This window comes from Mizuhopecten yessoensis, unplaced genomic scaffold, assembly GCF_002113885.1.
Source record: "Mizuhopecten yessoensis strain PY_sf001 unplaced genomic scaffold, ASM211388v2 scaffold10073, whole genome shotgun sequence".
NCBI lineage: Eukaryota > Metazoa > Mollusca > Bivalvia > Pectinida > Pectinidae > Mizuhopecten > Mizuhopecten yessoensis.
The window spans coordinates 356,074-369,977 of NW_018408365.1; the positions used below are offsets into that span (position 1 = coordinate 356,074).

Here is a 13,904-nt window from a genome sequence, read left to right on the forward strand (position 1 = left end):
GAGACCAGTTAGTGTACACTACTAGGTACCGACTGGGCCATGTTGACACATGAGACCAGTTAGTGTACACTACTAGGTACCGACTGGGACATGTTGACAGATGAGACCAGTTAGTGTACACTACTAGGTACCGACTTGGACATGTTGACATAAGTTGTCGGTTAGTATACAATACTAAGTACCGACGCAGACTTGTTGACACGAGTGGCATGTAAGTAACAGTAAACTGAGTACCAAATGGGACATGTTGACACGAGTAGCAGGTAAACAGTACACGTGTATTTACATAACGCCGATATATGTTGGCACACGTTCTTTTAATTAGAACATCAATTATTTACAAAGGAGTTCAGCATATACGTATCATATTTGGCAACATAACATGACAGTTGTTGAATTGCTTTATCATTGTCCTGATGCAGTAGACGGTGAACTGCGACGTACAAAGAATATACTGAGGTACCCAATTGTACACGTAGCTGTAAATAGAGGTCCCCCAACGAGTGATATTTGGTTATCATGTTTATCTAACTCGATTTAGTTAATGTTCAAATTGTATAAAGACACGTGGTTTACCGATGTTTCCGTTGAAAATACACTTTGTCGGCTTCCGATGGGGGAAAACTATTGCTGTGAATCATGACGTCACAATCGCAAAGCATTATTACGTATTATTACCCAATAGTCTATATAAATTATAATTAGTCATTTTTGACTGTTTCTGGGTTTTTGTCAGAGCGAACTGTTACCTGGCGCGAATTCGATGCGCAGAAATCCCCCCCTCGAGAGCCCCCTTCAAGCGTTTCGGTGACCGCGACTCAGTGTTGAAGCAATGGCAACATTGCATGCAGCATTGATACTAATATTTATTTGGTAATAAAACAATTGTTTCATGGCTATTTGGGGAACAGTCAAAACTATCATCCCTCGGTAGGGGGAAGCCCTGTGGAACTGTTTGCCCTTGGCCTAGCGGCCTCGGGCAAACAGTTCCCCAGGGCTTCCCCCTACCTCGGGATGATAGTTTTGACTGTTCCCCAAATAGCCATGAAACAATTGTATAATGTTTACCAACTCCTAGCAGGTTTATCCAATGATTCAGGAGTGAGGAAATCTATAGTGGTTGCGGGAGAAAATGGGTTATACAATGTAGTATACGGTGCATACAAATATTTAATAAGAACTGCACAAATTTCATCACTTTAATCTGTTTCATATGTTTCGATAATCAATACTTAAAAATGCAATCTGCGTTTGTTATTGACATCCTACATGTTCAATGCATTTAATACGATCGGTAGTACATGCGTATGTAATAAACTTAAACTCATAAATTTGTTCCAGTATATGCATTACAATATTATAAATTTGTAATATATAATAGTATTACACATTTTTTGTAGATTGTTGGTTGGCTGGTATTAGTGTTCTAACAGAATAGGTAAATAAGTACACCAACACTGATGTAGTGTTGGTTGGCTGGTATTAGTGTTCTAACAGAACAGGTACATAAGTACACCAACACTGATGTAGTGTTGGTTGGCTGGTATTAGTGTTCTAACAGAAAAGGTACATAAGTACACCAACAATGATGTTGTGTTTGTAGTTTCATTCTTTATTTGATCTTACATATATAACGTATAGGACCGAAATCGTATGTTCATGTAAAGTACATGTAACATGGAACCACTTCAATATGCATTGCCTTGTTCGGGCCTTGAACTCGATATCTACGGCGACAATACCAGCAACTCAAATCACTCTACCACCAACACTTTCCAAAAAAGTTGGCTTCGACGTTTCACTGGTAAATCTTCTTTTTTTTTTCAACGCCAGACCATCTTTTTCGTCTGACACGAAAACCTAACATTCGGTTATTTAGTCTAACGCTGGTTGTGAACAATAAGCAAAAAGGGAATACGGGATAATTTACCGCAAAATAAAGCATGCTAAATAGGATGTACCCATGCTTAGGTGACCCCCACGTTGGTACCTACGTAGATAACCTACGCGTTGGTACCTACGTAGATGACCTACGCGTTGGTACCTACGTAGATGACCTACGCGTTGGTACCTACGTAGATGACCTACGCGTTGGTACCTACGTAGATGACCCCCACGTTGGTACCTACGTAGATGACCTACGCGTTGGTTCTTACACTGTACGTACGTGACTCATTTTGGAACTCATGTAAGCGACTCACCATGGTACAAATGTAATTAAAAGGGTAACTTATTTAATTGTTTATGGGTAAGTGACTCAAGTTAATGCATGCATAGATGACTCGCGTTGGCACTTGTGTGAATGACTCGCATGTTGGTACTTACATATATAGGCGACCCAAGATGGTATTACGAGGTAACTCATGTTGGTACTTACATATATAGGCGGCCCAAGATGATATTACGAGGTAACTTATGTTGGTACTTACATATGTACATAAATAGGAGGCCCAAGCTGGTATTACGAGGTAACTCATGTTGGTACTCGCGTTACGTGACTCCAACATTGGTACTTGCGTGACTCAAACGTTGGTACATTGTACTTACGAAAATTCCTTATAAAACGGTATTTACATTACCTAGGTGACTTACGTGGACACATACGTAGGTGACTTAAACGCCTGAAAACTTAAGAAATGTGACTCGGTGAGTAAATAAAAGAAGGAGACTTATACGTTGGGTCTTAAACTTACAATGGTGATTCACACAATGGTACTCACATAGGTTGCCCACACGTTGGTACTGAGGACCTGGTTGCGCTCGTCTAGGTCCAGTATCTGTATGAGACTGAGGCCGTAGTTGACCATGAGAGTGTCGTTAAAATGCTCAACAGGGCGACCCATTTTCCCACGTTCTTCATAATCTGCTAACAGGGTTTTGATCAGGCGCTTTTCTGGCGACAACTCGGCCACATCTGTAACACACAGACAAATACTTGTTGGCAGCTTCATAACATGAGTCAAGAGACAACTCGACCACATCTTTGTGTTATTTATAGTCGATTGCAGTCTCCATTACCGTTTCATCAATTCAATATGAAAAATGTATCTCATAAATACTAAATGTTTGGTAACTCTGAGGTCGCGTGACTACATGAGAAGTGGTGATCGACATTTAATAACTACTATTTCTAACTCACTACTCGGCCTTCAATCTTGCAATTTGTCTTCGAGTGTCAAAATGACGACAAAATGCCATATTTAAACAATAAAACATACGTTTTTTATGCTAGCTGTACGAAAAATAATGTATCCTATTTGTCACATGATGATGAGACAATTATTGATAACAGGGAAGACGGCGTTCGTGATTAAGCTCTTAAATAGTCAACCAGTTTGTAAAAATAATATCGATCTTGCAGAAAGATATACACCATATTGTGATTGGTCAGATTCGCGCGGATTCTATTTAGACATCGCCTATTTAACATGTAAGAATTGGATTTCAGGGTGTTCTTTTGGGACGTCATCTGTAGATGATATTACGATAGTACAGTTTGGCACACTAATCTTTCATGTAACATCATCTATATGGCATTGAACGCTGGTATAGAGGACATCCTAAGGGTTGTTTACTAAAGCCCTCGGGAAATATGATTCAATTAGGGAAGCAAACTTTACATTCAAAATATATTCGTATTTCCTTTATAGCAAGGGCATCAAATCATAATCGTGATGCTTTTAAACCCGATTTATCAAAGTTATGGTCTGTGATGTGGTGGTGTTAGTTCATTCTATCTGTTAATTCGCTGGACTAGTGAGGTCACAGGATGTTAAGAAGTTACATCCTAGAGTCGTTAACTCACTGTTGGCAACGTCTTGGGAATGCTAAATAACGTGTCACTTATTAGCAGACATCTCAGACAGAAAAGCCCCACGTGAGACCTCCCTATCCGGCTACACTGCTTATTCGTTACAACTACCCATGTCAGGACTTTTGTTCCTTTACATCTTATATTGCTGTTTACTGCCATCGCGGGCTTGATTCATTGCATCCAGGCCTGAACTACATGTACACGTACATGTATGTTCCCGTGGCACAGATCACAAAACCGGTGTTGTCCTAATCAATTAATTACCTACAATGTAATGACGTCGCAATCATAATCCAATCTGGCCAATCAGATGTAAAAGTGTTATTTTTTTACTATTACGTGTAAAATGTTGTTGTGCTGTGTTGCATAGTTAAATAGGTTCAATTTTGCATATATTAGAAATCATTATTGATATCATATATCATTTATCAGTAAAACCAGTTAAATATGCTGTGATATACACCGTGTACAAACATTAACAACATAACCTAGGGAGTAAAACACCTTACTGCAAAAATGACTTAACAACGCTTCATATTTTTCTGATTACACAACATGCATTAATTGAATTTTTAACAGAACATATTTGCTTGGTATTTCTGAATTCCTCTTGACAAACATTACTTTGGGATGGGTGGCAACGGTTTCACAATCGTACAATGCAGCAATGTATGGGATCTCATGTTGCATACTAACATTTATATCTGGTTAGCATAGACACTACGACGTATGCCTTTGGAATTCAATGGTAATTACAGATGACTAAACGAAAATACTGGTAGGCGTTTGACATCAGAGGTAACGCCGACAGCGCATACATGCATAAAACATACATATCACTTACATGCACAGAAATTACTTTTCAAAAAAATGGGAAAACTTTAAAATCTAACAACTAAATACGAAAATAAATAATAAATGGTTCAGCGATCGTCGAGAAATGTTTAATCCATTATTGCTAGCTATAAGTTAAACTTCACGTTTGAGACACCTCCTTCAGCGCGAGCACAAAGGTGTCTGCCTTCTCCCGTACCGTGTAGAAAGGAACAGTTTTAAGTCTTCAGTCAAACTACACCTGTAATGTCTTTCGTACATATATTAATTTGTAAGACGTCAGTCGTTTATAGAATAGAGTAAACTTTCAAACGATCTTCCATATTTAGATGATGTAATTACTAGAAATAGCCACGTTAATTCTGATCTCATACAAATGCTAAAGAATAGCCAGCGAACAGGTCCACGTAATGAACTTGTAACACGCACAGCTATCTACAGACAAGGTCAACCACAGCTATTAAAATAAGAAAATGATAATGGTGTATTATAGTGACGGGCAATGTGAGTGTAGGAATCGATACGAATGACGTGTATTTTAATAGGCCAATTAAAATGGCGGCCTTTATAGGTCGTGCTGAAACACATTGTTCAGTTCGTTTATTTCTGTATATATTTACTTTTATAATAAAACGAGACATGGCATTTATATTCAACTGTTCAAATGCAATTTACAGTAATTGTCCAGTTTTTGGAGTTGGTTTAGAGACGTTGGTGCTATTATCGCCTCTACCTTTACACGTATACCTATCCAGAAATATCAAATGACACCATTTACCTTATAATCCCGTGGGTTAAATATTAATCATGAAAAGGTCGGTGATTTGTGATATTTACTCTGCGTTACTGTTTTAAGAAACGCTAGGTCGTCATTTTCTTTTTGACGCCACTTGAATTGTTACGTGTATTTCACAATGATTACAATGAACTGCCAAATGTAGTACTGTTTTATGTTTTGCCTCCATCTTGTTCAATGATTCAGATATCATAAGTTCATGTGTAATATAACAATACTAGACGTCTATGGTTATGTAAACCTGAAAAGTGATGTTTGTATCGGCTTCGTCTCGGTTAATACAACTTTCTGCGGTTAATAACTGATAAATATTCACCGGGGTAGGTGTGGGAGTCTTTATCCTGGGGAATTTGAACTGCTAGATTTGTAATGCGCCGAGGGTTAGCGTGACTGGATAAGGACGCGTATCAGACGCAATCAGAACGCTATCTCTCCCCACCGGTGCACGGCGTCCGATACGGTTACAACTGGGCAATATGCAGTTAACATTTCTTTAGAAAAGTCGGTTCAATTTCTTATTTTGACATTTTAATAGTCAACTTAGGAAATGTTCCTAACCAAACATGGCGTTTCTTGAGTTCACACTTAAAGATATGATTAGAGAAATGAGACGCCACGGACGGCTAAAATCTCTCCGGGGAGGATTCTGCTAAATGAATTTTTAAACATTTCTTTGAGTGTTGTCGTCTTTCTTGACCTAAAACAGTTCTGTTGTGGGTTAATATTATACGATCACCTATCGTGATGGACTCATGAAGCTGTAACATGCCATACACGCCGATAAGCCCTTTCAGTGAGCTGTTCGGTCCTATACAGCCACCTGGGACGAGTTATAACACAGATTTCGAATTGCTCTGTTTAAGCATAAAGAACGCGAGTTTCTGGATTGTTGCTGAACGTGATCATATATACCTACTCGAACACATTCTCAAAATCAAATATACATCAATAAAATATTTACTTGGTACTGTAGGTACGCGCTTACACGTGCGCTGGTAGGAAGAAAATGGATGTCGGACAACACAAACAAATGCGCTACCGTGCGCAAACATGATAGAAAATTGACATCTTCTGTAAATATATATGTAAAATACGGAAATGAAGCTATAGAAGATCCCAGCTGGAATATGTCCTATATATAATATATGTATAACGACGCACGCGAATCCCACGTGCTTCACCAGATGTACGTGTATACGTATCTGTCAGAGTATTGTTGATACATGAAATAAATCAAAAGCGTGCGTTTAATACCCTACCCAACTCCCTGGAACATGACCAGGAAATTAACACACCTCCATACGCCATTTAACACACGATGTGTTCAATATATAGCATAATTAATTTAATCATATCTTTGAATTACATAAAAGTTAAAATATTTCCATATTAGTTACTACTTGTAGTTTGCCAATATAAATATATGATTATATGCTGCCATATTTAAAACAAAGAAATTATTTAATATTCCTGATCTATATTAATATTATACAAAAGCAATTATCTTTATTTTTAAAGGAAACGTTTTTAAATACGGTGTCTTTTCATAAACCAAATACTTAACCAAATACTTAACCAAATATCGGCAATGGCATATCGATTATGGTAATTTTCGTATCTTTTCAACAAAAAAGTCATACAAATAAGTGTTGAACAAGTTATATCCTGAAAACGAAGCGAAATGAACATGCATTTTTGAAGATGATTTTGTCACTATAAGACAACTTTAGATAAATTGATGTAATACAATATATGTATTGGTCAGTTAAGGACAAGGTGACCGAAGAAATTGATAACACTAATATATGAATGTCCTAGTTGTCATTTGACACATATGTTCCTACTTACCGACCAGTACTATGGCTATCAAAAGCAATGTCGAGATGACTTGGCGGCGGTACATAACTGTACACGACGTGCATGCACGTGCTGTCGATCTGCACATCCCAGCGGGGGACTACTTCCATAGACACGTGTCGCGTGCAGTGGGGGAGGACAGGGGAAAGCGGAAGATCACTAAACTCTCAGTCCAACACGACGAATAATTCACTCTCACCCCTCCACGTACTCATTAGGTGGCAGGCAGCGAGCCGCAAGAAACCGCGATTTATCCCACCAATAACACGGGACATCTGATTCTCCAAATCGCAAGCTTCCATAGTTCGTCACAACAGGTTGATCAGATCACGTAAGGGGTTCTGTTAAACGGTAAGCTGTCCCATCCTATGAAGGCGATTCCTACACTAATACATCCCGATAAGTCTGATAAATAAATGCTGTGTGAAATGGCAGAGCAATGATTGATGGGTATAAGGCAAGGTACCTTATTAAGTGCTATGTTTACCAAGGCACCACTGACTGGTTATAATAAACGTAAGTGATTCTAACCGTGCTTTATGTTATACCGTCTCTAAACTTAACATGCTAGGACATGCAGCATGATAACTTATTTACCAGATTAGCTAACAAAAATGCGATGCTTGAAGGAAAATTGCGCAATGATGGCACGAGTTTTCTAGTTATTGGGTGCTTGTCATGCCATGTGTGCTTGGTTCTCCCCAGACAGTCATTGTTTGCTCGAACACTTCCCATACTCTCGGTCGCTACAGCCGAGTCTGTATAAACCTGGCCCTTCACCGTACCTCCGGCCAATACAAACTCTCTCACACGGCCAGGACACGCCTACAATTAACATAAAACTGGACCTTCACCATACCCCCGGCCCATACAGACTCTCACACGGCCAGGACACGCCTACAATAAACATAAAACTGGACCTCCACCATACCTCCGGCCCATACAGACTCTCTCACACGGCCAAGACACGCCTACAATAAACATAAAACTGGACCTTCACCATACTCCCGGTCGATACAGACTCTCTCACACGGCCAAGACACGCCTACAATAAACATAAAACTGGCCCTTCACCATACCCCCGGCCCATACAGACTCTCTCACACGGCCAAGACACGCCTACAATAAACATAAAACTTGACCTTTACCATACCTCTGGCCCATACCAACTCTCTCACACGGCCAAGACAAGCCTACAATAAACGTAAAACTGGACCTCCACCATACCTCCGGCCCATACACACTCTCTCACACGGCCAAGACACGCCTACAATAAACATAAAACTTGACCTTTACCATACCTCTGACCGATACAGACTCTCTCACACGGCCAAAACACGCCTACAATAAACAAAAACCTGGCCCTTCACCATACCCCCGGCCCATACAGACTCTCTCACACGGCCTAGACACGCCTACAATAAACATAAACCTGGCCCTTCACCATACCCCCGGCCCATACAGACTCTCACACGGCCAGGACACGCCTACAATAAACATAAAACTGGACCTCCACCATACCCCCGGCCCATACAAACTCTCTCACACGGCCTAGACACGCCTACAATAAACATAAAACTGGACCTTCACCATACCCCCGGCCCATACAGACTCTTACACGGCCAGGACACGCCTACAATAAACATAAAACTGGACCTCCACCATAACCCCGGCCCATACAAACTCTCTCACACGGCCTAGACACGCCTACAATAAACATAAAACTGGACCTGAACCATACCTCCGGCCCATACAGACTCTCTCACACGGCCAAGACACGCCTGCAATAAACATAAAACTGGACCTTCACCATACCCTCGGCCCATACAGACTCTCTCACACGGCCAAGACACGCCTACAATAAACATAAACCTGACCCTTCATCATACCCCCGGCCCATACAAACTCTCTCACACGGACAAGACACGCCTACAATAAACATAAAACTGGAAATTAACCATATCTCCGGCCCATACAGACTCTCTCACACGGCCAAAACACGCCTACAATAAACATAAAACTGGCCCTTCCCCATACCCCCGGCCCATACAGACTCTCTCACACGGCCTAGACACGCCTACAATAAACATAAACCTGGCCCTTCACCATACCCCTGGCCCATACAGACTCTCTCACACGGCCAAGACACGCCTACAATAAACATAAAACTGGACCTTCATCATACCCCTGGCCCATACAGACTCTGTCACACGGCCAAGACATGCCTACAATAAACATAAAACTGGACCTTCACCATACTCCCGGTCGATACAGACTCTCTCACACGGCCAAGACTCGCCTACAATAAACATAAAACTGGACCTACACAATACCTCAGACCGCTACAGACTCTCTCACACGGCCAAGACACGCCTGCAATAAACATAAAACTGGACCTTCACCATTCCTCAGACCCCTACAGACTCTCTCACACGGCCAAGACACGAATACAATAAACATAAAACTGAACCTTCACCATACCCCCGGTCCATACAGACTCTCTCACACGGCGAAGACACGCCTACAATAAACATAAAACTGAACCTTCACCATACCCCCAGCCCATACAGACTCTCTCACACGGCCAAGACACGCCAACAATAAAAATAAAAATGGACCTTCACCATACCTCAGACCCCTACAGACTCTATCACACGGCCAAGACACGCCTACAATAAACAGAAACCTGACCCTTCACCATACCCCCGGCCCATTCAGACTCTCTCACACGGCCAAGACACGCCAACAATAAAAATAAAAATGGACCTTCACCATACCTCAGACCCCTACAGACTCTCTCACACGGCCAAGACACGCCTACAATGAAGCCTTGACATCCTTTATCACAAGTCTAAAAAAAAATATGTCCAGACCGTCCTCATACATAGATTGCTCGGACCCTCCTCAAATTCATTTTCCAGACAAGCTTAAAGGTTTTTTAGGTCCGGACCTTGAGCACACTTCCTGTCCAGACAAGCACAAATAAACTCTCATCAATGCACACTCATGCGAGCCTATATAAGCCCTTACTCTCACCATTGAACACTCCATGCAAGCTTCTATGAACCCGTTGCCTCCCTAGAAGCCCCGACCATCTTCACAGCCCAGACGACGGAATGATAGATAATGCCCTAATCCCACCTGGTATACCTATTGCCGCTAACATCCCTTTGTGATTGAACAATCACACCCAAAAGATCAACCCAACTTTTCGCCATGGAATGAATAACGCACCATGATTATTGAATATAATACGTTTTTGATAGTTTTGCTTCGTGGATAATGGCAATTAAATGTAAGTAAATCTGTTTCTGAAACCAACGACTGGAAACATTTATTTGTAGCTTGATTTTACATAAAGACATATTAAACCGATATGCAAAAAGGATTTGCCAATAGATGAAAAGCTTTTCCTTTTCATCTTGTATTTTAACATTTTCAGCATTGTGTATTGCAGCGTGAATGACGGGACTAGCGCGCTATGCATACTTAATGTCGAAAGTCATACAGCTCCACAAAAATGTCGCCGTGCACGGTAAATGTTCATATAACACGGTAACTGTTCATATTACACGGTAACTGTTCATAAAACCCCGTAACTGTTCATACTGTATAACACGGTAAATGTTCATATTACACGGTAACTGTTCATATTACACGGTAACTGTTCATAAAATACGGTAACTGTTCATAAAACACGGTAACTGTTCATAAAACACGGTAACTATTCATAAAATACGATAACTATCCACAAAATACGGTAACTATTCATATAACTGTTCATATAGCACGTCAACCGTTCATATAACACAGTAACTTCATAAAACATGGTTCGTGTATTGTAACTGCTCACATAACACCGTAACTGTTCATATTACATGGTTTTTCATATAAAATGGGAACTGATCATACAGCACAATAATTTAATCATGCTGGTTACAAGTATTTTGATTTGCTTAAAAAATATTACGTTATCAGCCCATAACGTGAAAAAAATGACGTCGCCGTTTGTAACGTCGCTTTTGCTTGGCTGATGCAGCGGTGTAACAATTTCTAAGAGAAAAGAGTCCATCAATAATAGTGAATTTCCACAGGGATTGTGTAAAGGAGATTAAATTATAAGGATTGACTTGAATATACTTTTTATGTTATGGAGCTATAATACAAAAAACGGAGTGTACTCTCATCATAAACCGCATCGCGGTTTATTTAGAGTACACTCCGTTTTTTCAAGTTAATCCTTAATTAGTTAATTACATTAATATTCATGTACATATAACACGATAACTGTTCATATCAAATGATTTCTGTTCATATAACATAGTAACTGCTGATAATAACATTCTACATGCAACTCTTCATAAAGCACGACGACAATTCATATAACATGGTACGTATACATGTACATTAGTTAGCTATTTATAACGTGTTTGACGTAGTCTGTCTAACCAAACCCTAACCAGTCCGGAAACCTCGGTAAACCAGATCTTGAACTGGGAATGGTTGTGTTGGAGGGAGAAGGATAGAGTCTGGAATACCTAATTTACTGGTCAGACGGACCACGTGTCGGCAGTACATTGGCGCTCCCTGGCTGACCTGCATCCTCTCAGCAACCACAACCCTATCTGTTTCAACAAATTGGTGTATGATAACTTTACATGTAACTATTTTATGGGAAATCTCTGATCAAAAGGAACTTAAGCATTTCGAATATCAAATCTAGAACCAATATGATGTTTTCAGTGCCATACCCACCACAAAGATTCCAATTAAATTCCAATAGACGGGAACATAATTGATTGAAGATCAGCCAGAAAGCCACAGAGGTCTCTGTTGGAAAAGTGGATCTCTAGCCACCATCCCGGGGTTCGTGTTTAAAACACCTACTGGGACGGAAACAACTGTGATGACAGGAGAATCTGATATAATCCCCGCCCTTTTCCGATATAAGGTACATGTAAACATCTCGCTTTTATAACCGTCCCTTATCCCACTGATTGGAATCGGGACCTTTCTTACCTGGGGAGGATGCCAGAGATATGCAGGTGTAATTACCATCAAAGTAAGACTAGATTGATGTGCAAGGCAGATTTACAAATGGATTACACAGAAGAAAAATATTTGCAGAAACACGCAACACAATTTAAATCTTTATTTACTGTAGCAGCAGGACGCCAGTGTAGATTTGTAAATTGATTTGTGTGAGAAAGATAAAGTTTACAGAGGGTGATGGCCTCCACAGTGGGCAATTACCGGCAACCAGCGATGTATATAGGAAGGGAACATTTGTCCCAGGAGGAGGGGGAGCGCACCTTCCATGTAGCCTGGGTCGGGGCAGATGTATTGACGAGAGATCTGTACAAATTACAACTGTACTGTCGATCTTGTTGGAGAGTATATATGGCGTGTACTTGTGCTTTATATCACTCATCAAACAACTACCCGTAGAATATACATTGTACCTATACATATTTTTATGTTTTGCCGTTGAATACTATGCATATTTCACGATGAAGGCAGAATACCGATATGTTTTGTCTCACGACTGCCAAGCACGAGAAAATGTTTCACAAAATGTGATGGAATCAGTACCATAATTTTGAGGTTGATCCGTACTGAACGGGCTTCTAAACACAATTCTGCCGTTATTATTACAATGTAAGCCATTATTTGGTAAGATATGCTAACAAAACATGTTATCAATTATTAAGTAAAATAAATACCTTAACGTACACATGTATATACAAACTGTAACAATGGTTAACCAAAACAACCGCTAATTAAATTGTCGTTTCATCTATCTGCTTTTAAATAGAATTAAAGTTTTATTTTTACACTTTAACAAATATCACTTTTCATGTGCAATACTGCAAAAAACAAACATTGCAAGGGGGAACCCAATAACGCCCGTGTTATGTATATGGAACCAATAACTCCCGTATGTAGGGGAAACCCAATAACTCCCGTGTTATGTATAGGGAACCAATAACTCCCGTCTGTAGGGGAAACCCAATAACTCCCGCGTAATGTAGATGTAGAGGGACCCAATAACCCCCGTGTAATGTAGATGTAGAGGGACCCAATAACCCCCGTGTAATGTAGATGTAGAGGGACCCTAGGGGGAACCCAATAACTCCCGTGTTATGTATAGGGAACCAATTACTCTCGTGTTATGTATAGGGAACCAATAACTCCCTTGTTATGTTTAGGGAACCAATAACTCCCGTGTTATGTATAGGGAACCAATAACTCCCTTGTTATGTATAGGGAACCAATAACTCTCGTGTTATGTATAGGGAACCAATAACTCCCGTTTTATGTATAGGGAACCAATAACTCCCGTGTTATGTATAGGGAACCAATAACTCCCGTGTAATGTATCAGGGAACCAATAACTCCCGTATGTAGGGGGAACCCAATAACTCCCGTGTTATGTATAGGTAACCAATAACTCCCGTATGTGGGGGGAACCCAATAACTCCCGTGTTATGTATAGGGAACCGATAACCCCCGTGTTATGTATAGGGAACCAATAACTTCCGTGTTATGTATAGGGAACCAATAACTCCCGTGTTATGTATAGGGAACCAATAACTTCCGTGT

At 40.3% G+C, this 13,904-nt stretch overlaps 1 protein-coding gene across 2 annotated transcripts in view; it reads right to left on the minus strand.

The window, feature by feature from the left end:
- The window catches only part of LOC110459469 (neuronal acetylcholine receptor subunit alpha-5-like), a 55,106-nt gene that overhangs the window by 16,554 nt on the left and 24,648 nt on the right, over positions 1-13,904 (minus strand). The window contains exons 1-2 of one of the 2 annotated variants that reach the window (XM_021511745.1): positions 7,293-7,801; positions 2,721-2,914 (exon numbers count right to left, since the gene is read on the minus strand). In XM_021511745.1, the coding sequence (XP_021367420.1) occupies positions 2,721-2,914; positions 7,293-7,389 (291 nt within the window). In that variant the 5' untranslated portion in view covers positions 7,390-7,801. Of the gene's footprint in view, positions 1-2,720; positions 2,915-7,292; positions 7,802-13,904 lie in introns of those variants that run through there. The other variant, XM_021511744.1, reaches the window with a different exon arrangement.